General features: G+C 45.8%; 1 protein-coding gene across 1 annotated transcript in view; it reads right to left on the bottom strand.

The window, feature by feature from the left end:
* The window catches only part of SERPINE2 (serpin family E member 2), a 74,549-nt gene that overhangs the window by 20,369 nt on the left and 29,482 nt on the right, over window positions 1–24,698 (bottom strand). The window contains exons 2-4 of the mRNA XM_063915916.1: window positions 3,372–3,652; window positions 2,826–3,053; window positions 1,510–1,707 (exon numbers count right to left, since the gene is read on the bottom strand). Of these exons, the coding sequence (XP_063771986.1) occupies window positions 1,510–1,707; window positions 2,826–3,053; window positions 3,372–3,627 (682 nt within the window). The 5' untranslated portion in view covers window positions 3,628–3,652. The remainder of the gene's footprint in view (window positions 1–1,509; window positions 1,708–2,825; window positions 3,054–3,371; window positions 3,653–24,698) is intronic.

Consider the following 24,698-nt stretch of genomic DNA (forward strand, 5'->3'; position numbering starts at 1 on the left):
GCGCATCTCCGCCATGTTTTTTATCGCAAGAAACCCAGGCGACAACATTGGGGCGCCCCGAAAATGACCATAACACTCGTTTCCTTCTCCCCCGCCCCAATGCTGTGTCGCCATCCCCCCGAACGCCCGCCGCCTGTCACTCACATTGCGAACGCATCCTCCCAGGATGCGATCGCAATGTGAAAGTCCACGCGCGCCGAAAAGCGTCCATCTGTGATTTTAGCAGTTTTACAACTGCTACTGAATTAGGCCCTGTGATTGCTGCCCATTGCTGTGCTGCTTGCAGATGGGATGGACTATACATAGGGTGGTATATGGAGTAAACCTGGCTCTGATACTAGCCAGTGCCTCCCCAGCCACTGACCTCACCGCACGTCACTGCTATGAATATTCCATATGTTAAGTGTACAGCATCTGTGCTGTATATGATGTAACTCAGTGGGTCCCACAGAGGCAGGTATTTAATTAGGGCTTGGAATATAGCAATCAGCAGCTTCATACAGAAACACAGACGCTGAAGTGAAGCAATCAAGCAAATACGTGATCAAGCAAGCCAATGGTTTAATCATTTATACTGATTTATTCTAAAGAGGGCCTCAACAGAAAGTATAGATGGAGGATGTGCAACAAGTATTGTCCAGTACTAGAGCTTATACTTATATAAAATATACACACACACACACCGCATAAACAATCATTTGAAAATAGTCTAATGCTGACAGTAGACCGGAAACACATGGATGCACATATTTCTCCATACATGATGTATTATGAGCACATCTGGCCATTGTATGTACACAGGCGGGTCATGCACAAGGTTAGAACACCATATAGTCCATACAGTATATCACAAAAAAAAAATCCCAAAAAAAATCTAGTATTGACAGCTCAACAAACGATTTCAATGACAAGACTGTAGGGAGGATGATAGATATACACTTTGGGCTAAGGCATACCCTTGAATAATCACATATTTACAGATGTGTCCTCATGCGTAAAACTCCTGGCACGAGAGCACCATGCTGAGCGGTGTAGCGTAGCGATTGTTTTTTTAATTTGCATCTTATTCGCACTGCAGATGCAGTAAAACACCAATCTGTACCAGAGATGCTGGTCTGCGACTTTAACCACACAGGAATTATATATGTACAAAGGTGCAGATGAAGCACAAAATGGAACTTGGCATAAGAAAACAAAAACAGCACATGGCCGCAGCATGGTAGCACTTTGTATACAGATTAAAACGCGCACAGATGTAAAAGTGCCACATATCAAATTAATCAGCGCAGTCTCAGTAACTGGTTTTGCTGCATTGCAACAAAAATGACGCACATTCAAGCGAAAAAGTAGCTTGGCGCAAGCTGAGCCATACCGGACCTAGCACGCCGGGAAGGGCTGTTGATCGCAACTGCAGCAATAGTGTTGGAGGGCAAATCTGTACTAAAGATTAAGTAGCTCACTAACCTATCAAACTTCCGTAAAAAAACAAGGCTCTGACATTACACTTACCACTCCTGAACAAAGAAAGTTGGGCCAGCATTGGGACTTGATAGGTCTTGCCATCTGGACCATGAAAAGTGCGCTTTTTTGTATTTTCTGGCTGGAAACGAGATTTCCAAAGACCCTTGAAATACAGTGCATTTACTACGACCATTCGAGTCATTGAGCCGTCCAACAACTCAGGCGAGAGAAGGTTCTCGATCATGCCTAGTAATTACATTCAAGAGAAACACGAAAAAACAAATTCTTTAATGCAGTACATAGAAAGGTTAGCCACGGCCAGAATTCCCCAGTTCCACTTATGGTATGTGTACAGTATCTCACCTTAAACTGATTCTTTAAAAGAATGTGAATGTGTAGGTTTCCAGTATTTCTTTGCTGGTATACATGCAATTTATTTTATTTTTTAGTCTGCGATCTATGATTAGGTGACAACTAGATACCATTCAATTGCTGGAAAGTCAAATAAATTTACAGACCACCACTTTTGGGGTGTTCTTCAGGTTGCCGGCAGCTGGCCTCCTGGCGACCACCATACCGGCGCCGGAATCCTGACCGCCAGCATACCGACATCTTTTCTCCCTCTTGGGGGTCCACGACCCCCCTGGAGGGAGAATAGAGGACCCTGCCCGAAGCATGGTGAGCGCAGCGATCCCGCAAGGGGCTCATTTGCGCTCGCCCAGCTGTCAGTATGCCGGCGGTCGGGATTCCGGCGCCGGTATGCTGGTTGCCGGGACCCCGACCGCCAGCAAACCATACTACACCCCCACTTTTGTATCCCTTATAATTACACAATGAATAAAATGATAGATAATGTAATTGAGAATGCAGAGATTTGCCGTATTCAGTCAGATGTAAATGGGATCCGAATACTGGATGTGCATGAGGCAAACTATTTAAAACATTTTATGACGGATGGCACCCATTGGCCTTGACAGAGGTATCCCACCAGATAAAAGGATTCCCCATAACTTTGGAGGGGATCCATCCAGTCAGGACCCCGGCAGTCGGAATCCCGACTCTGGTATACAGACATGGATCAAAATGCCGGCACCAGGATCCCGAACGAAGGGCTGCCGGGACTCAAGACTGGCAATAAAAAAAACAAAATCTTCAGATTTTACAATCAAGACGTTCAATAAGATTTTATTTTCTCTTAAGCACTTTATATTCTTATAAGTTTCAATTACTATTAAAAAAAAAATGTAAAAAGTGAAAATAAAACCTGATAAGACCACTTTTGTTTCATGCACACTGCTTCTATATTACACATCTGCTGCATAAAACATATATTAGTAAATCTAGCACCTTTGTGGAATGCTTACCCTTTGTTTCATTCTTTATCCACTGATTAATCATATAGGCGGCAGCGTTTGCATCCTGGAAATCTACACTTCTTACTTGGCTGTGAAAGATTTCTTTATTCTTGTTAACAAAGGCTTCCTCCATCTTGAATCCGCTGTTGGCAAACACAGCATTGGCCGTCGTGACAATATCTTTATTCTTTTTTGCGACTATCGCCTTTTTGTTCTTCTTGAGTATTTTACCAACGGCTGTGCAGAAAAAGAGAAGTCATTTTGGCAACAGAAGATCTGGCAAGAAAGTTTTAAACGTGGCCAAATTCAGTTTTAAAATTCCATCAACCTTTAAAATAGGCTCTAAACCGAAAACTAATTTGTATTAGGGGGAGAAAAAAAAAACACAACACGTACGACTTTTAAAGGTGTAACCACTTATGAAGTCTTGCCCATAAAATATGAGGGAAACTGATACAGCAGCATTCTAATATCATAAATATAGTCCTTCCATACATACATTCTATAGCCCATCTACTGTACCCTCAAAGTTACAAGAGGCAGACAAAGACGGACCATTCACTTTATACCGCATTGCCGTTGTCAGCTGCTTTTTTGTCTTGCCATCTGCTCCCAGCTGAAGCATGCCCAGCACAGAAGCAACTCCGTGGGGAGAAATGACCACATTGTCTTGAGGCTTGGTCTTCACCACCTGGTTAAACACCTGGATTCCAATATCTGACCCAAGTTCCTCCAGATATTTTTGAGTTATTTGAGATTGCACAGAGGTCAAGTAAACCACTGTAAATAAAGCGAAGAAAAGCCTCTTCATGATCCTTAGGCACTCTGATATACACCTGAAAAATATAAATACATGTTACCAGATTTTCAAATCCCATGTTTCTTAGAAAGCTCACAAACAAATTTATATAGAATTTTTTCTATTTTTGAAACACACAATGAAATTTAAAATACAAATGCACATAGAAGAACCTAAGTAAAATAAACAATCCAGCATAATAAAAAGCTGTAGAATTGTCAAAAGGCACGATGGGATTTAAAATTGGAAAGATCATTGAGGAGTAGAAGGAACACACAACGGCACAAACCAAAAACACTTGTCTAAGCATGAGAGTAGTTCTAATGTTTAGCTTTTTCGGTCTAGCTTCCTAACCTCTCATTGCACAGTGTTAATCCAGCTGCACTACAGATTAACCATACCAACTCAGGAATCAGGTAGGAGAGATTTAGAATGCAATTAGAATTTCTAATAATCTAAACATAGGGCTCTATGGATTCCGGAAATGCTCGTTACCATGAGTTTGAATGAAATTAAGGTTAAAATCAGTGAGCTATTATGGAAGGGGGTGGGGGGTACAGACGGACAACCCATTGACCCGCTTTCTATCGAACGTTCAAAACCAGGAAGAGCAGCAGACAGCAAAACGCTACTGGAAAAGGGTAAAAGCTGGTGCTTAAAAGTAAACATTGACACAGAAGGCCTCGATTCTTAAAACAATGTAGTCAAATGAACTTGAAAGATAATTTCTAAAATAAAAATAAAAAATTTGCTAAGGGGTTCTGTACTAGGATTTAGATTTGGGTGGGTATATATTTTTTTCTGTGCAGGGTAAATACTGGCTACTTTTGCATGTAGCCCACAAATGTTAGGACTTTAATTTTGCACTGTACTTTAGATTTCAGTTGATCATACTAAAATCATGACCAAAGAAAAGGCTTTCATTCGATGGACTAGGGCAGGCTTGTTTATCTACAGCTAGTAAAACAGGACCATACAACCAAATAGGTATAAGTTAAAGTACAGAAAATCTAGCAAATGATACAATGGTGCACAATAGCATTTAATACGTACTTACTTACTCTCCCGGATTCTGCAGGACACACCCGGTTTCTCGGGTAGTCCCCCGCATCCCCGGAAGAATGGGTACCCCTGGCGTAGCTAAATAGGGAAAAATCGCGGACCTGGCGGGACTTAATGATGTGATTATATGTAAATTGCGTCATTGAAGCTCTGCCCCATGCAAATACCAACCAATCGTGGTATTTTCTTGTGCAGTGGGAGGGGCCTAATGATGCCATTTGCCTGGTCCCACCCCCGTCGCCACCCACCTGCTGCTCCTCTCCGGGTATCTCCCAGAGAGGAGAATAGAAATGTAGGCAAGTATGATTTAATATAATGTGGAGGATATGCATGATAAAGGCTGTATGAACATTATGGGAAGCAGTTCCAGGGCCGGTTCTACACCTTGTGGCGCCCAGTGCGAAAGTTTCCACTGGTGCCCCGGCGCGGCAAAACAGTGCGTGCAAAAAAAATAGGGGCGTGGCTTCATAGGGGAGGGACGTGGCCACCGTTATGCTCCCAGTAGCTGTGCCCCCAGATTTGCCCCAAGTAGTTGTGCCCCCAGTTGATTTGCCTCCAGTAGATATGCCACCCGTAGATATGCCCCCTGTAGCTGTGCCCCCTGTCGCCGCTTACACACACAAAAATAAAAACAAATACTTACCACTGCCCCGCTTCTGCTTTCCGACCGCTGCTGCTGCTCCATCTGGCCGTCGGCTCCTCTCTATGGGAGAGACGTCATGACGTCTCTCCCATAGCAGCGCTGCGCAGACACTAGAGGTCAATACTGACCTCTAGTGTCTGTCCCTGGAGCCGGCTGCAGCGGATGCCCACCCAGCCCAAGGTGTCTGCTGCAGCCGTGGAGCGGGCAGCGGGGTGCGGGTAGGCACCGGTGCCTGCGGGGTGACTGCGGCCGCAGCGCCCTGGGTGAAGGCACTGCTTGCCCGCACCAAGAACCGCTCCTGAGCAGTTCAGAAACATAGTGCTTCAAACACAAAAAAACAGTGGTATTTTAGAAAGTTAAAGCACTCACTACAAAATAGCACCTACCCCTTGTGCACTAGTGTGTGCCTGAAGGTGCAAGCCTTCAAATGCCCACTTTCTATGACCCTGCATGCAGTAACACTGCCGGTGATTCTAGTGTCTCCACCATCAGCACACCCTCACGTCCATCCAAATATGGTCACTATGGAAGCTGCTGTGCGTCTAGGAATGCAGCCTGCTTGCACTGACACGCTCATGACACTAAATTTTTTGGGTCCACTTGAGGCCACCTCCCAGTCGCTGCTCTGGAATGTCCATCACTTTTCCGCCACCTTTCTGATAATGTCTGAATCACACCTTTGTGCATACACTCTGGGCAACGTGTGCACCATCAGGGTTTGCTGATTTTTTTTCTCAAGTGCCCCATAGGCTTTCTATGGTGCGATCGTGGGTACGAATAGCCGCAGCACGTGGGGCCGTGCTGCGGGATGAATGAGCTTGGCTACATCGGGTCATGAACTCACCTCTCAGGTACAGAGGGAAACATCTATACAGGGTTGGCTTGTGAGCCACAGCCATCGGGGCCTTTTATAGCCTTGATTGAAAGCTGCCATGATAGCACTAGTGAATTATACCGCTTTCACATCGCAAATCCGGTAGGGACCCAGCTTTTGAACATGCGTCCGACTCGGGTCTGAACAAGCTATACCCCCTTTTCACATCGCATTTTGGAGCCGGGTTATTATTACCAGGTTATTCCCGGGTTGATGCCTTTCACACTGAACCCGGTTTACCCATTTAAAACAGTGTGATGTCACTTTAAATGGACTTTTCTGTCTCATATGACGTTTCATAGTGAAAGGAGGGGCTGGGGAGTGCTCCGAGCAGTGCAGCAATAATGGCCGACAGAGCACATGTCTGGAGAGACTTTGTGATAGTCTCAGCTGTGTTTTTATAGGTTATTGCATCCTGCCTGTAATTTGCTTGGCGATTTCTGCCTCCCCTCTAATCATTAACAACTCCCTAACTTTGTCATCACTCCAGGGTGCCATATTGTAAAAGCACTTGAATGCTGTATAAAAGCTCACCCACTGTTTACAAAGTGATGCCTGTTTCCGGGTTCAGGCTGGCGACATCATGCAGGGAGACAGCCTATCACAGTGGTGGCCAACCTGTGGCTCTTGAGCCGAATGTGGCTCTTTTATTCAAATGTGGCTCACAACTCTAAATCATGTGACCACAACAGATAGAGAAACCGCTGCACTTCAGGGACTGAAAACTGAAGGAGTCAGATACTAGAGGTGAGACACCCACCAGCAAACAGAGGACACATTAGGGACTACTGCAATGGCATGAGTTGATGGGGGGGCTGTAGTGATACATGAGGGTGTGCTAGAATGACATATGGCAGAGCTGGCTGGAGAGACACAGGAGGGTCCTGGCTGGAGTGACACGGGAGGGTGCTGGAAGTAGTGACACATGGGAGAGCTGACTGGAGTGACACAGCAGGGTCTTGGCAGTAGTGACACATGGGAGAGCTGGCTGGAGTGACATAGGAGGGTGCTAGCAGGAGTGACACATGGGGCAGCTTGCTGGAGTGACAGGAGGGTGTTGGCTGGAGTGACACATGGGGGAGCTGAAGTTTATTATGTGAATCTGGCTTTTTCAATTATTTTATGTGAAAGTAGATTTTTCAATGGATCTGGCTTAAAAAAAAATTAATTTTATGGCGTTCTGGCTTTTTCAATGTATTTTATACCAGGGGTGTGGTCTAGCAGGCACAAGGCCACATTCCATTTTTGCATGCACGCCATCCGCTCGATGTTGGCTCTTTGACGTACCTAACAAGGTTTTTTGGCCCTTTGTCACTGACTGGTTGGCCACCCCAGGCCTATCACCTCCTTTTTAAGATTCCAGGGTTGAATATACTGGGTCTGAGGCTCACACTGCCAAATGTACCGGGTCCAAACCGTGTAGGATCCTTCTTTTAACACAGGTTGAAATACCGAGTTTTTGGACCCGGTAAATTCACTATGGTGCTTTCACATTGCAGCTCGACCCAGGTTGACGCGGCTAAAACTCGTCAATATACCGGGTTTTTGATGCGATGTGAAAGGGGTATGAGTAACTGCAGTCTGGAAATCACAGGTGCATAGAGGATTACCGATACAGCACAGAACAAAGCAATGATGAGATGAGGTAGAGGAGGCACTTTTTTTCAGATGCATGAAGAACTGTACCTCACCAGCCAATGCTGACAAGGAGTCATTATTATTTATCTTAGCTTGAGGGAATTGATTTTATTCTAAACAAGTAACTACAAGATTTACAAGATTTCCATTGTGTGCAAAGGCAGGTGAGATATCCTGCACACTTTTTTGGTGATTTAAATGTGTGTACTTGGGGGGCGTGGCCTGGCGGCACTGGGGAGAGGCTGCTTTTTCACAGAGCTCCTGCTTCACCCTCTTATTTATCCCCTTGCTGGGCTCCTGCCATTATACAGCCCGCTCACTGTGCCTCCTCACCCTCCCCAACACCCTTCAGGACCGGCCGCTGACGGCTGCGGAGCCGGGGGACCGCTGGTTCGGTCCCTGTAGGTTGCGGCCTTGGCATGCCTTAAAGCCGGGGATTCGCGTATAGCGCCTACCCGGGACTGGAGCTCCGGGACGCGGACGTCCCGCGGCAGCGTGTTCGGACGCTGGGGATTGAATCCTGCTACTCCCCCACCACCTGATCACCTCTCTGGCCACCTGAGGTCTCCAGCGGCCGAGGCTACTGCCCGGGAGGAGAGCCGGAGCTGCGGATGATTGACAAGAAGGGCTGCCTCCTGAACGTTGCAGTGGCCATCTTGGATCCCCAGGCTCAGGCTGTGCTTGAATGCTGGCTGCCGCGGAGGATCCTGACTGCGGGCTGTGCTGGCCCTGAACCCCTGTGTGCCGCTATTATTACATTCACCTGCTGGGGGGATCCCCTGACAAGACCGCCTCCCATGCCGAAACAGACGGCATTACGCTCCCTGACACCAGCCTCTCCACATATTGCAGGATAAAGCTTCAGCCTCAGCTGCCCTGTGTTCCTAGCCCTGTGGGGTATGTGTCAGCTCTGTTGAGGTAGCCTGCTGCACTGCAGAGAAGCCGTTACAGGGGGACACCACGCAACATCCTGGGATAGGATCAAGGTACTTTCTCCCCCCTGACTGCTTAGTGGCCCTGCCACTACTTCTGATGGCCGGAGGCCTTATACGTCTATGGGTGTTGCCTTTGTCTTTTACAACATATATCAACGGTAGGCTTATTGTCATCACTTCCTGCTGTTCCGCTCTGTCACGCTGCAATGTAACATGGGTGCCTCAGACATATTGTTCCTTCACGTCTTAACTGCACAAGACTTTTACCATGCCTCCTTGCATCATGAAGATGCAACTCTCTAGATTGATGAGGGTCACAGCAGTGAAAAGGACAATCTACTCTCTGCACGAATTACTACTGCCTATAGTGTATTTCTATCTTTTGTAACCTCACATGGAAGAATTCCTGGTGTCCACACCTATGTCCTCCTCTGGCCCTACATCGGGCGTTCGTGAAGATACTTTCCACAGAAATTCTTCCGACTGACTGCTCCACCACTCGTTCTCGTTCCCAACAGAAACGTACCAACACTGCGGCTACTAAACAGCCTAAAATGAAACCTACAGATATTGCAGCGGTATTTGGGCCTCACCTAGATGAAAAATTGGCGGGAAACAAGGAGGTCATTGACTCCACCCTGACCCAACACAATGGCCGTCTAGATGATGTCGAGCAGAGAGTCTCGACGCTGGAAGATGACCTACAGTCTGCACAGACCACTATAGAGGCCCAAACTAAAGAAATTAAAGGCCTTACTGACAAGCTCGACGACTTGGAGAATCGGAGCCTTCATAATAACCTGCGGGTGGTGGGCATTCTGGAGTTGGTGAGAGGCCATACGTTGCTGGACCTTCTTTCTACATGGTTGCCAGAAAAACTGGACATGGACCTCCACGGATCACTTTTAGCCATCGAAAAGGGCTCATCGTTTGGGTCCTGAGTGCAGAGACTCTGCTGGACGCCCTCGCCCTGTTATTATGAGAATTCTCAATTACGCAGACAAAACCAAGCTATTGGATCACTATCGTAAGTCGGAGTCTCTACTTTACAAGGGGGAAAGATTGCTTATATTCCAGGACTTCTCCACCTATGTCGCTAATAGGCGCAGAGAGTTCGCCCCACTATGCAAACAGCTATTTGAAGATAAAGTCAAGTTCTCATTGCTATACCCGGCCCGCCTTCGAGTCTTTCAAAATGGAAAACTGCTCTTCTTCGATGATCCATTGGCGGCGAAGGCCCACTTTGCTGCTACTGATACTTGACTTTTAAGTTCTTCTTAATGTTTGCTCCCTTTTTCAAATGTTATCACCTGCGGGTCACGTAGTGTTAAGGATACGCTGTTTGTTGTTCTTGAATGTTTATTTTTATTTCTATTTTGCCTGCTGGAACGCTAGGTCTCTGTCCTCCATAGGTTGGCTCCTCCCTGCTCGCTGGGACTGGGAGGGACACCGATTTAACTAGGATATCTTGCTGCTCTACTCTCCTCCTGTGGGGATAGGGTAGTATGACTGACAATACCACTTCCCAACCCTCTGGCCCGGTAACCGCCCCACTTTTTTATTTTAATATAATATCCTGGAACGTGGAGGGTCTTAATAGCCCCATTAAACGTAAAAAGGTGCTCGCACACCTCTCCCGTATGACCCCTCACATTGTATTTTTGCAGGAGACACACTGGTTACACAACTCCTATGTCTCCTTGAAAGCCCCTTGGGATTGGAGAGTATATCTTTGCTCCTTATACTAACAGAACTAGGGGTGTCGCTATCCTCTTTCATAGAAATCTCCAATATTCCATTCTTAAATTTTTTTTATTGACCCCGAAGGTAGGATTTATCTTGTTGGATGTCTCTATTGATAACACGATTTATACCTCTTTGAACCTTTATGCACCTACTGGATCTAAAACTTTTTTTTGCAGATATTCTCCAGAGAGTCCTATCTTGGGGAGGTCAGAATCTGATTTTAGGGGGTGACTTCAACACGGTCGTCGATCCGTCCATAGGCCGATCAGGGGTGAGTACCAACAGACCCGGTTCGTCTTCCACTCTTCTTCTCTCCTTCTGTTCTCAACTTGCTTTACTAGATCCTTGGCGTATACATCATCCCCTCCATCGAGACTATTCTTTTTATTCACATCCACATTCCACCCACTCTCGCATTGATTATTTATTCTTATCTAAATATCTGCTCTTTAAAGTATCTCACACCTCGGTCAAAGACATTATTATTTCAGACCATGCCCCCGTAACTCTATCCCTACACTTAGCTTTACCTCAATGTATCTCCAAATGTTGGAGGTTCCCGGCATATCTCATACACTCCGAGGATTTCTTGCTGCATCTTAAACATACCTAGCTTGACTATGTCACTGACAATTTGGAACAAGAATCTAATACCCCACTTTTTGGGGGGGCCTCTAAGGCTGTCCTTAGAGGACATTATTTCTTATGTTAACTCTAAAACGCAAGAAACTTAACGCTAAATTGCAAGAGCTGAGTACGGCGCTCACGCTTGCTTATCGTACCTATATACAATGCGATAGTCCTATCCACAGGGAAATTTAACGCTAAATTGCAAGAGCTGAGTACGGCGCTCACGCTTGCTTATCGTACCTATATACAATGCGATAGTCCTATCCACAGGGAAATTTAACGCTAAATTGCAAGAGCTGAGTACGGCGCTCACGCTTGCTTATCGTACCTATATACAATGCGATAGTCCTATCCACAGGGAAACGTACCTCATGGCAAAACAAATCTATGACACCTTCCTTACTGAACAAGCCCAAATGAGCTATGACTATAGAAGGAATAAATTCCATAGGTGGGGAAATAAGTCAGGAAAGCTTCTGGCTAATTTAGTCAGAGGACCGTTGAATAAAACATGGGTCGATGCGTTACACAGTTCTGGAACTATCCTTTCCAATCCCACTGATATCTGTTCTGCTTTTATGCGCTTCTATAAATCTCTTTATACTGCGGATGCTGATAGTGTGCTAGATGGCCAATCCTTTTTGAGCGAAGCACAGCTGCCGGAGCTCACATAGGAGGAAAGGGACTTATTAGATGCTCCTATCACAGATGATGAGGTTCAGGCCACTATTAAGTCCCTCCCTAATGGGAAAAGCCCTGGTCCTGATGGCTTTAGTGCTGAATTCTATAAGATGCTAACTGCCGACGTACTCCCTGTTCTAACTAAGCTATATAACCATATCCTTAAGACAGGAGAGACCCCCCTCCGTTTTAATGAGGCAAGACTCCCTTGTAGGCTCTTACCGCCCTATCTCGCTCCTCAACCAGTATTTTAAAATCCTAACTAAAATAATGGCTAACAGATTACAGACCTGCCTACCCCGCCTAATTTCACCTGCGCAGATGGGTTTTGTCAAGGGTAGACAATCCACACGGGGAATAAGAGCAGCCCTGGCTGCAATATCTCATACTCATCTTTGTCAGGCCAAAAGTAATATTATAAATCTAGATGCAGAAAAGGCGTTTGATAAGATCGCCTGGCCTCATCTGGCTAGAGTGCTTATCCACCAACGCTTTGGCCCATTGTTTCGTAACTTGGTGCAGACCATCTACACTAACCCTGTGGCACAAGTTTTAGTTAATAGTGTAGCATCCGCCCCCTTCACATTGGAAAGAGGCACCAGACAGGGATGCCCGTTATCTCCCCATCTCTTTAATCTGGCGTTGGAACCCCTTATCAGGTTTATTCTGTTACTTAGGGAATACAAAGGCATTGCCGTGGGTGCTCAGAAATTGAGGGTGGTGGCATTCGCTGATGACCTTCTCCTTTTTTTTGTCCAACCCCCACCTTTTGATCCCCCAATTGATCACCACAATAGACCGCTTTTCTTCTTTCGCTGGATTTTCTGTTAACTATGGGAAGTCGGAGGCATTGGCCATATTTGGATGGGCGAGAACAGGGTGGGGGGACACCTTTCCCTTTAAATGGGCGACTACTTATATAACTTTTCTAGGTGTTGCGCTCCCCACAAATCCTTGTCATTTGTATCGATACAATATTACCCCGGTTTTGCGCAAGGTTAAAACGGAGCTTGGTCTTTGGCAAACTCTTCCTCTGAACTTGCTAGGACGCTGCAACCTGTTCAAGATGGCTAGCTTCCCGAAACTTCTTTATATCTTACAGATGACTCCTTTATTATTATCTAGCTCAGACCTATCCTCACTGAATACTTCAATTACCAATTTCATCTGGTCTGGAAAACGACCCCGGATTAGTATGAAAAAATTGTCCCAAACAGTACTTAGAGGTGGAGTTAACCTGCCCAACATCAAACAATATAACCTTGCCAGTCTCCTTCGCATTGCTTTGGACTGGCTCGGAGATAACAATTACTATACAGACTCCACTCTAGACTCACAATTCTGCGCTGCTCTATCTCTCAGCTACATACTGCATGCCAGATCTTCCAAATTGCCCTTAAGTATCACTAATAATTTATTACTATTTCCCATTATACAGGCGTGGAGAATGGCAAGGAAGCCTCTTAAGCTTCAATATTTCTACTCGCTTTCGCGACCTCTAGTCGGCAACCTGGAGTTTCAGGAGGGGAGGGCCTTGAGACCCTTCACTGCCTGGTATTCTTCTGGTATCCGTAACCTACGCGACTTGCTTAATGCCTCCCACCTCCCGTTGTCTTTTGCAGAAGCGAAGGATAAATATGGCTTACACCCTCAACAGGAGTTTTCCCACTTCCAGGCAGTCCACTATCTTAAAACTGTTTTGCCCAACTTGACGGACTATGATTTTCTAGATCCTCTTCTCATACTTCTCTGCTCTGGCTTCTATTCAATCTCGACTATTTATGCACGCATACGCATAGAAATTGACCCTACTACGGATCTTCCAGAACTGTCCCAATGGTCCTCCCGCATTCCATCGGTCACCCCTGACTCCCTCTTAAATCATTTTCAGCTGACTCTGAAACTCATTCCAGCTAGCTCGTACCAAGAAATTACCTATAAAATGCTCCATAGAGCCTATATCTCACCTAATCGCCGATATTTAATGGGCATCTCGGAAGAAGCGAGATGCACCAAATGTTTAACTGATGGGGCGGATCTTTTGCATTGTTTTTGGGATTGTGGTTTAAATTAAAAAGTTTTGGCATGAGGTACATCAATATGGAACTACGACGCTAGACGTGTCTTTCCGTTGCACTATGTCTTGGGCTCTGTTTGGCTATTTAGCAGACCAGACGGACATCCCAAGGACCAACAAAAAGCTTCTTGTGATATTGTCAGCGGCTAGCAGAAAAGCTATTTTACAACAGTGGATTCATGATTCTACTCCCAGTCTCTCAATGGTAACATCCAGACTATTCTTTTTGTTTACCATGGATTGGCTGGAGGCTTCCATCCATAAAGAAAAACTCACTCCAACTTTATTCCAGTGTTGGGATAATTATATTCGGACACTTCCCATGACCACTAGACAAGCACTTCACAACTGCTTCCAATCTACTTCATGGTATTTACTCCACTCTATAGATCATCCTAACCCCTTAGGTCTTTGAATACCGCACCTTTCTATCCCCTCTTTTAGCTTTTCTTTGCTCTCTCTCTTTTTATTCTCCTGTATTACCGGGCTGATTGGGAAACTGCTCTCTTAGAATTGGGAATATCTCCATGGATGGACTGACGGCCCGTGACCTCTAACGGGCATTAACTACTTTAAATGTTTTAAGTCCTTTCGGTTTTATTTTATTTTGTTTTAGTTATTGTGTCTATATCTGGAGAATTGGATATAATATATTGGCATCAGCGGAAGACGTCTGTTCTACGTCTGTTTTCTTCTTGCCATTTTGCATTATGCTCATAAATTTTATTATCTGCTATTACTTGTTACACACACGATTTTTTCCATTAGAATGTTTAAATGTTTTATTTGAGGAAAATTTTGAAAATGGGTTCAGATTTCTCCTTGTTCAGCTGTGAGATTGATTATTCGATTTCCTGTGGCCCTCTGGCAGGGTGGCAATATATCTACCCTGTAATATTTCACTGTCTCACTATTCAATGTACCAAATTGCTATTTATGCATTTTCTTCTTTGTACTGCGAGAAATTGGAATAAAAATATTTTGAAAAAAGAAAAAAAAAAAGTGTGTGTACTTGGAGAGCGCTCTTATCATCATCCTTTATTTTATATGGCACCACAAGGGTTCCGCAGCGTCCAATTACAGAGTACATAAAAGAATAATCAAAACAGTGACTTACAGTTGAAGACAGTATAGGACAAGTACAGGGTAAATAAACATAGCTACATCAGCAGATGACACTGACATAAGCATCAGGGTGGCAGAAGACCGCTGGATTTGTTGCAGTTGCAGATTATTACATTAAGAAAAGGATAATCACATGAGGAAAGAGGGCCCTGCTCGTGAGAGCTTACATTCTAAAGTTTGGTGTAATTATTCTTCACATTGTTAGGCAGAGTATTTTCTGGATTTATACTTATTTTTTACACTGTCTAAAGCTTATTATTTTGATAGCACTACGCAAAACTGAAACAAAACAAAAAAGAGAAAATAAATATGCCCATGCTCAGTTTTATCCATTTTGTACAAAAATTTAACATCTCAAACTACTTGGGTAGGAAATCAGAAGTGCAAATGGAGTATTACAAGGCATGGTCAGTAATTATAATTTTCTGCCTTTTCAATACTTCATGGCAGGCACAGCTATTGCAATGGGATGTACATAACCCACCCAAGCAACAAAATAGGAAAGACCGCAAAGAAACTAAGGGGGAGATGTACTAAGCAATGAAAAGAGAGCGCGCAGAAGTGAGCCCGTAGAGAAGATGCCCATAGCAACCAATCAGCACTGAAGTAACATCTATAATTTGCATACTATAAAATTATACACAGGTGCTGATTGGTTGCCATGGGCAACTTCTCCACTGCTTAGTACATCTTCCCCTAAGCCACATATGCACCATATTTCAACATTTGCTTAAGTGCTGAGTGGAGAAAAAAAAAACCACCACAACAAAAAGGTGAAATATACAGCATGCTACTTTGCACCAGCACCCGAGCCTTCTTTGCCAAATAGGCGCAATTTCTGCAATGGGCATTTTTTCTCTATTTCTGTGCAGCAACTATTTGATCGCAACAACTGCTTTTTAGCAAAATTAGCAATCCAACACGGTCCTGGGCCCATAAGCAATAGATCTGGATGAAAAGGTGGAGTCCATGGGTCTTTGCTGTAGAAACTCCCTAATTACTGGAAATGAAGCAATGGAGTATAAAACGAAACTTCTCACAGGATTTCCATCCCTCTTCGCAGGATTCCCACACTTCTTAGCAATTGTATACAGATATCCATACAGAGTATTTGTCCCAGTAATCTGCGAGCCATGGACACAATAATAACAGATCTCAAAGTAGCTCCTGAAGAAAAAAAAGTTAAGGTTTTCCCATTTTCCTAATAGTGGAAATGCTAAGAACCACCAAATCTTCAAGAGGAAATGTAGTTTTGGCAGATATGCAAGCAATGGCTATAGCTATTTTAGATACCAGACTCCTCTCCAGTATTACTTAACAGGTTATCTAAAATAGCTATAGCCATTGCTTTCATATCTGCCAAATACCCAATACCCCTAAAGTTAGGTGCTTACCTCAGGCCATTGCGTTTTAGTCGTTTGGGGTATGGTTCAGGCACCATCTTTCTGACAGATACAGTTTCCTCCATGCTCATATGGTGCATTAGAGATAGGGAATGCACAAAGCTGTTCTAATTCCCTTCTTAGCCTGCCTAGACTAAGTGTGCACCTAGTGTGGTGCACACATAATACCAGTGCTCATCCAGGTGCGCATTGTTTTTGAAAGTTACAACCAGACCTGCTATTATCAGATACTTAATTATTTGCTTTCTGCATAGCATGCAAGCTATAATACCTGTGTAGGGCTACAGTGAGGTTAGATAAAGAAGATTGTAACTATGCCTGAGAATGGCCATAACCTTATACAGTAGGACAAACAGGACATTACTCTTCCTGTGTCTGATTGTACCTGGCATTATATGTATAGTGGGTATAAACAATATAGTTGGTATTACCTTATATGGAACCATGGGGCAGATGTATTAAGCCTGCAGAAGGCATAAAGAAGTGACAAAGCGGTGATAACGCACCAGCCTATCAGCTCACAGTTAATTTACATATTGGAGCTGATTGGCTGGTGTGTTATCACCTTGCACTTACCACCGCTTTGTCACTTCTTTATGCCTTCTCCAGGCTTAATACATCTGCCCCCATATTCCTTAACAATGATCACTATAAGCCAAGCATTATAGGCCAATTCTAGACAAAGTGTCTTTGTTATGTAGTGCATGACATAAGAATGGTATACATACAGGATCCAGGCAGTAAGCCCTCAGCCTCATGACAGAACCCCAAATTGCAACAGGGTGTCTGCTTATATAATGATCAACCCAGTCGCTGGAAAGTGGAGATGGATCACTGGATGAACTATAGACTATGTTAAGAGGATGAATAGCCGGTGTTGTCTGATAACCTAGACCAGAGGTTCTCAAACACCGCCCTCAAGGCACCTTGGTGGTTCAGGGATTAAGTTTACGCATGCTTGGCCATAGGTGACTTAATTAGCACCTCAGCCAATTTAATTTAACCATCTGTGTGGAGCCATGGGTAAAACTAATACCTGGACCGTTGTGGTGCCTTGAGTACTGCACTTGAGAACCTTTGACCTAGATTAAAAAAAAGTTGAGCATATACTTTGTTCGTCATTTTTATAAGGTGTAAATTGATTTGTACTCAATCCAGTGGTTACGTAGTACTATTTTACTTCAATCAGAAGAAGGAAAACCACAAACAATTGGGTGTGCAGAAGCAGGATCGAAGGGGTTAAATAGTTTATAACCAATTGACTCATGTAAATATGCAACATAATGTTTTGATTTTCCCTTGCTGTCCTGTTTATTGTATATGTAGTGGTTTGTGATTAATTGAAAAATCACATCGCATGTTGCAGTTTGGGCTTAAGAAAAATGTTCTTCAGGTTGTTAAAAATAAGATTTTACTTACCGGTAAATCTATTTCTCGTAGTCCGTAGTGGATGCTGGGGACTCCGTAAGGACCATGGGGAATAGACGGGCTCCGCAGGAGACATGGGCACTTTAAGAAAGAATTTAGATTCTGGTGTGCTCTGGCTCCTCCCTCTATGTCCCTCCTCCAGACCTCAGTTAGAGAAACTGTGCCCGGAAGAGCTGACAGTACAAGGAAAGGATTTTGGTAATCCAGGGCAAGATACATACCAGCCACACCAATCACACCGTATAACTTGTGATTATGGTGGCCAATCCCGGGATTGGGATCGGCGGGATCCCGGGATTTAGGGCCAAAAATGGGCGGGATTCAATCCCGGGATTGGAAGGTCCAATCCCGGGGATTGAGGGATCAGCGTTGAGCATCCACAGGACGCCCAGACGCTGCCAGGCTTCCTCCTTCCGGCTCCCCCAGCGCAGCATAAAGTCCCGCTGTGCCGTCAGCCGAGTATTGAGGGAGTGCAGGAGGAGATCCCCACCCGCCTGCGGTATATGGTTAGTAAAGTGGGCGGGGCGGGCGGGGCGAGGGGGCGGCCACACACTTAAAAGCCAATCCCGGGTATCCCGGGATTGACCATTTTTCAATCCCGATACCCGGGATTGAAAAAAAATGGCCCGGGATTGGCTTCCCTACTTGTGATAAACTTATCCAGTCAACAGTATGAACAACAGAGCATCAGTTCAACCCTTATGCAACTATAACATAACCCTTATTGCAGCAATAACTATATACGAGTATTGCAGAAGAAGTCCGCACTTGGGACGGGCGCCCAGCATCCACTACGGACTATGAGAAATAGATTTACCGGTAAGTAAAATCTTATTTTCTCTAACGTCCTAGTGGATGCTGGGGACTCCGTAAGGACCATGAGGATTATACCAAAGCTCCCAAACGGGCGGGAGAGTGCGGATGACACTGCAGCACCGATTGAGCAAACAAGAGGTCCTCCTCAGCCAGGGTATCAAACTTATAGAACTTTGCAAAAAAAAGTGTTTGAACCTGACCAAGTAGCCGCTCGGCACAGCTGTAATGCCGAGACCCCTCGGGCAGCCGCCCAAGAAGAGCCCACCTTCCTAGTGGAATGGGCCTTAACTGATTTTGGCAGCGGCAATCCAGCCGCAGAATGAGCTTGCTGAATCGTCTTACAGATCCAGCGAGCAATAGTTTGCTTTAAAGCAGGAGCACCAAGCTTGTTGGAAGCATACAGGATAAACAAAGACTCTGTTTTCCTGACCCTAGTCGTTCTGGCTACATAAACCTTCAAAGCCCTGACCACATCAAGCAACTCGGAATCCTCCAAGTCAGTAGTAGCCACAGGCACCACAATAGGTTGGTTTATATGAAAAGATGAAAACCACTTTCGGCAGGAATTGTGGACGGGTCCTCAATTCTGCTCTATACGCATGGAAAACCAGATAGGGGCTTTTATGTGACAAAGCCGCCAATTCTGACACACGCCTAGCCGAAGCCAAGGCTAGTAACATGACCACCTTCCACGTGAGATATTTCAATTCCACCGTTTTGAGTGGTTCAAACCAGTGGGATTTCAGGAAACTCAACACCACGTCAAGATCCCAAGGTGCCACTGGAGGCACAAAAGGGGGCTGAATATGCAGCACTCCCTTTACAAACGTCTGAACTTCAGGTAGAGAAGCCAGCTCTTTTTGAAAGAAAATGGATAGGGCCGAAATCTGGACCTTAATGGAACCCAATTTTAGGCCCAAAGTCACTCCTGACTGTAGGAAGTGAGGGAAACGGCCCAGCTGGAATTACTCCATAGGGGCATTCCTGGCCTCACACCAAGCAACATATTTTCGCCATATACGGTGATAATGTTGAGCGGTCACGTCCTTCCTAGCCATTATCATCGTAGGAATGACCTCATCCGGAATGCCTTTCTCTGCTAGGATCCGGCGTTCAACCGCCATGCCGTCAAACGCAGCCGCGGTAAGTCTTGGAACAGACAGGGCCCCTGTTGCAACAAGTCCTGTCTTAGAGGAAGAGGCCACGGGTCCTCTGTGAGCATTTCTTGCAGATCTGGATACCAAGTCCTTCTTGGCCAATCCGGAACAATGAGTATTGTTCGCACTCCTCTTTTTCTTATGATTCTCAGCACCTTGGGTATGAGAGGAAGGGGAGGAAATACATAGACCAACTGGAACACCCACGGTGTCACCAGGGCGTCCACAGCTATCGCTTGAGGGTCTCTTGACCTGGCGCAATACCTCTGTACCTTTTTGTTGAGGCGGGATGCCATCATGTCCACCTGTGGCAGTTCCCACCGACTTGCAATCTGCGTGAAGACTTCTTGATGAAGTCCCCACTCTCCTGGGTGGAGGTTGTGCCTGCTGAGGAAGTCTGCTTCCCAGTTGCCCACTCCCGGGATGAACACTGCTGACAGTGCGCTTACGTGATTCTCCGCCCAGCGAAGAATTCTGGTGGCTTCCGCCATTGCCACCCTGCTCCTTGTGCCGCCTTGTCGGTTTACATGAGCCACAGCGGTGATGTTGTCTGACTGAATCAGAACCGGTTGGTCGCGAAGCAGGGTCTCCGCTTGACGTAGGGCGTTGTATATGGCCCTTAGTTCCAGGATGTTGATGTGAAGGCAAGTCTCCTGACTTGACCACAGACCTTGGAAATTTCTTCCCTGTGTGACTGCTCCCCACCCTCGGAGGCTTGCATCCGTGGTCACCAGGACCCAGTCCTGAATGCCAAATCTGCGTCCCTCGAGAAGGTGAGCACTCTGCAGCCACCACAGGAGAGACACCCTGGCCCTGGGGGATAGGGTGATTAACCGATGCATCTGAAGATGTGATCTGGACCATTTGTCCAGTAAGTCCCATTGAAAGGTCCTCGCATGGAACCTGCCGAAGGGAATGGCCTCGTATGATGCCACCATCTTTCCCAGGACTCGAGTGCAGTGATGCACTGACACCTGTTTTGGTTTTAATAGGTTCCTGACCAGTGTCATGAGTTCCTGAGCTTTCTCTATCGGGAGATAAACCCTTTTCTGGTCTGTGTCCAGAATCATGCCCAGGAAAGGCAGACGAGTCGTAGGAATCAACTGCGACTTTGGAATATTTAGAATCCAGCCGTGTTGCTGTAACACTTCCAGAGAACATGCTACGCTGATCAGCAACTGCTCTCTTGACCTCGCTTTTATGAGGAGATCATCCAAGTATGGGAGAATTGTGACCCCTTGCTTCCGCATTTCCGCCATTACCTTGGTAAATATTCTCGGAGCCGTGGAGAGACCAAACGGCAACGTCTGAAATTGGTAATGACAATCCTGTACCACAAATCTGAGGTACGCCTGATGAGGTTGATAAATGGGGACATGAAGGTATGCATCCTTTATGTCCAGAGACACCATAAAATCCCCCCCTTCCAGGCTTGCGATGACCGCTCTCAGCGATTCCATCTTGAACCAGAAACTTCTCAGGTACATGTTCAGGGATTTTAAATTCAATATGGGTCTGACCGAACCGTCCGGTTTCGGTACTACAAACATGGTCGAATAATAACCCCTTCCTTGTTGAAGGAGGGGAACCTTGACCACCACCTGTTGAAGATACAATTTGTGAATTGCAGTTAACACTATTTCCCTCTCGAGGGGGGAAGCTAGCAGGGCCGATTTGAGGTATCGGTGAGGGGGCATCTCTTCGAATTCCAGCTTGTATCCCTGAAACACAATATCTATTGCCCAGGGATCCAACTGGGAGTGAACCCACTTGTGGCTGAAATTTCGGAGACGCGCCCCCACCGGGCCTAGCTCCGCCTGTGGAGCCCCAGCGTCATGCGGTAGATTTTGTGGAAGCCGGGGAGGACTTCTGTTCCTGGGAACTAGCTGTGTTGTGCAGCTTCTTTCCTCTGCCCCTGGCAAGAAAGGACGCACCTCGGACTTTCTTGCTTTTCTGTGATCGAAAGGACTGCATTTGGTAATACAGTGCTTTCTTTGGCTGTGAGGAAACATATGGCAAAAAATTTGACTTTCCAGCAGTGGCTGTGGAGACCAGGTCCGAGAGATCCTCCCCAAACAATTCCTCACCCTTGTAAGGTAAAACCTCCATGTGCCTTTTTGAGTCGGCATCACCTGTCCATTGCCGAGTCCACAGGACCCTTCTGGCAGAAATCGACATAGCATTTATTCTAGAACCCAGTAGACTAATGTCTCTTTGAGCATCTCTCATATATAGGACAGCGTCTTTTATATGCCCCAGAGTCAATAATATAGTATCCTTGTCTAAGGTATCAAGTTCCTCAGACAGGGTGTCCGTCCATGCTGCTACAGCACTACACACCCAGGCCGACGCGATCGCCGGCCTCAGTAAGGTACCTGAATGTGTATAAATGGACTTCAGGGTACCCTCCTGCTTTCTATCAGCAGCATCTTTGAGGGTAGCCGTATCCTGTGACGGCAGGGCTACCTTCTTGGAAAAGAGTGTTAAAGCTTTGTCCACCCTAGGGGAGGATTCCCAGCGTAACCTGTCCGTTGGCGGGAAAGGATACGCCATAAGAATCCGTTTGGAAATCTGCAGTTTATCTGGAGATTCTCAAGCCTTTTCACATAACTCATTTAGCTCGTGTGAAGGGGGAAAGGTTACGACCTGCTTCTTTTCCCCATACATATGAACCCTCTTGTCAGGGACTGGGGTTTCCTCTGTGATGTGCAACACATCCTTAAATTGCTATAATCATATAACGGATGGATTTAGCCAATTTTGGCTGTAACTTTGCATCATCGTAATCGACACTGGAGTCAGAATCCATGTCGGTATCTGTGTCAACAATTTGGGATAGTGGGCGCTTCTGAGACCCTGACGGTCTCTGCGACATAGGATCAGGCACGGGCTGAGACCCTGACTGTCCTGAGGCTTCAGCTTTTTCCAACCTTTTATGCAAGGAATTAACATGATCATTTAAAACCTTCCACATATCCATCCAATCAGGTGTCGGCGCCGTCGGCGGAGACACCACATTCATTTGCTCCCGCTCTGCTTCCACATAGCCTTCCTCGTCAAACATGTCGACACAAGCGTACCGACACACCACACACACAGGGAATGCCCTTTTTGAAGACAGTTCCCCCACAGGGCCCTTTGGAGAGACAGAGAGAGAGTATGCCAGCACACCCCCCAGCGCTATAAACCCAGGAATAACACAGTAACTCAATGTTAACCCAGTAGCTGCTGTTATATTGATTTTTGCGCCTAATTATGTGCCCCCCCCCCCTCTCTTTTTACCCTCTTCTACAGTGTATCTGCAGGGGAGAGCCTGGGGAGCTTCCTCTCAGCGGAGCTGTGGAGAAAAAAAAATGGCGCTGGTGAGTGCTGAGGAAGAAGCCCCGCCCCCTCAATGGCGGGCTTCTGTCCCGCTTAAATATGCATTTTCTTGGCGGGGGCTCATACATATATACAGTGCCCAACTGTATATATGTTCACTTTTGCCAAAAAGAGGTCCAAATGCTGCCCAGGGCGCCCCCCCCTCCTGCGCCCTGCACCATTACAGTGACTGGAGTATGTGAGGTGTGTGGAAGCAATGGCGCACAGCTGCAGTGCTGTGCGTTACCTCAGTGAAGACCGGAGTCTTCTGCCGCCGATTTCGAAGTCTTCTTGCTTCTCATACACACCCGGCTTCTGTCTTCCGGCTCTGCGAGGGGGACGGCGGCGCGGCTCTGGGATCGGACGACGAGGGTGAGATACTGTGTACGATCCCTCTGGAGCTAATGGTGTCCAGTAGCCTAAGAAGCAGGACCTAGCTTCAGAGAGTAGGGCTGCTTCTCTCCCCTCTGTCCCACGATGCAGGGAGTCTGTTGCCAGCAGAGCTCCCTGAAAATAAAAAACCTAACAAAATACTTTCTCACAGCAAGCTCAGGAGAGCTCACTGAAAAGCACCCAGCTCGTCCGGGTACAGATTCAAACTGAGGTCTGGAGGAGGGACATAGAGGGAGGAGCCAGAGCACACCAGAATCTAAAATCTTTCTTAAAGTGCCCATGTCTCCTGCGGAGCCCGTCTATTCCCCATGGTCCTCTTACGGAGTCCCCAGCATCCACTAGGACGTTAGAGAAATGTGTTTAATTAGAGAATCCGTTGGTGAAATCCCAGAAATGTGTGCAGAAGTCTCAGTAGAAATTGGAAGGGCAATATGCTTGTTTTGAGCTTAAAGAGCAGAGTGAAAATACAACCTGTGTGGGACTCCTATTAAGTTTGGAGACTTTTAAAAGACCTCTATGTTTTATCAGATGTATCACAGCTACTTGCTGGACTTGTGAAATTTAAAATTAAAGTGGCCAGAGATACCAGAACCATGTGAATGGCATTTCTCTACGAGCAGAGCTCCAAGGAGGTCATTTGATTTTATCACATTGACAGATGAAGAACAAGTGTCAATTTCTACTGCAGTGTTGCAGCCATCTGCAGATTTTGGACAGGAGCCATTGCAAAGACAGACCCAGTAGATATTTGTACTGAAAACTAGACATCTGACAAGAAGCCTATAGGGACTGCTGTCCAACAGTGGAAGAATGACGTATATCTTGAATGGTGTGTGAATAACTGAACCGCTTACAGAATATGATGTACAATTCACCACAGAGATAGCACAGATTGTGCTAGGACATTGGGTGCGAGGAGAACCGTTGAACCATGATGAGGCAGATGTTTCATTCCAACAAGCTCAAATCAAAAGGATTGCTTGTATCCAGACCATGGGCAGAGACACTGCAGAAAACGGTTATGGTTGCAAACAAATTGAAAATGTGGCCAACCTTGCTCATTACTAAAAGCTTATAAGAACTTTACAACTGCATTCTAAATTCATTGTTTGCTA

This window comes from Pseudophryne corroboree, chromosome 4 (assembly GCF_028390025.1).
Source record: "Pseudophryne corroboree isolate aPseCor3 chromosome 4, aPseCor3.hap2, whole genome shotgun sequence".
Lineage (NCBI taxonomy): Eukaryota > Metazoa > Chordata > Amphibia > Anura > Myobatrachidae > Pseudophryne > Pseudophryne corroboree.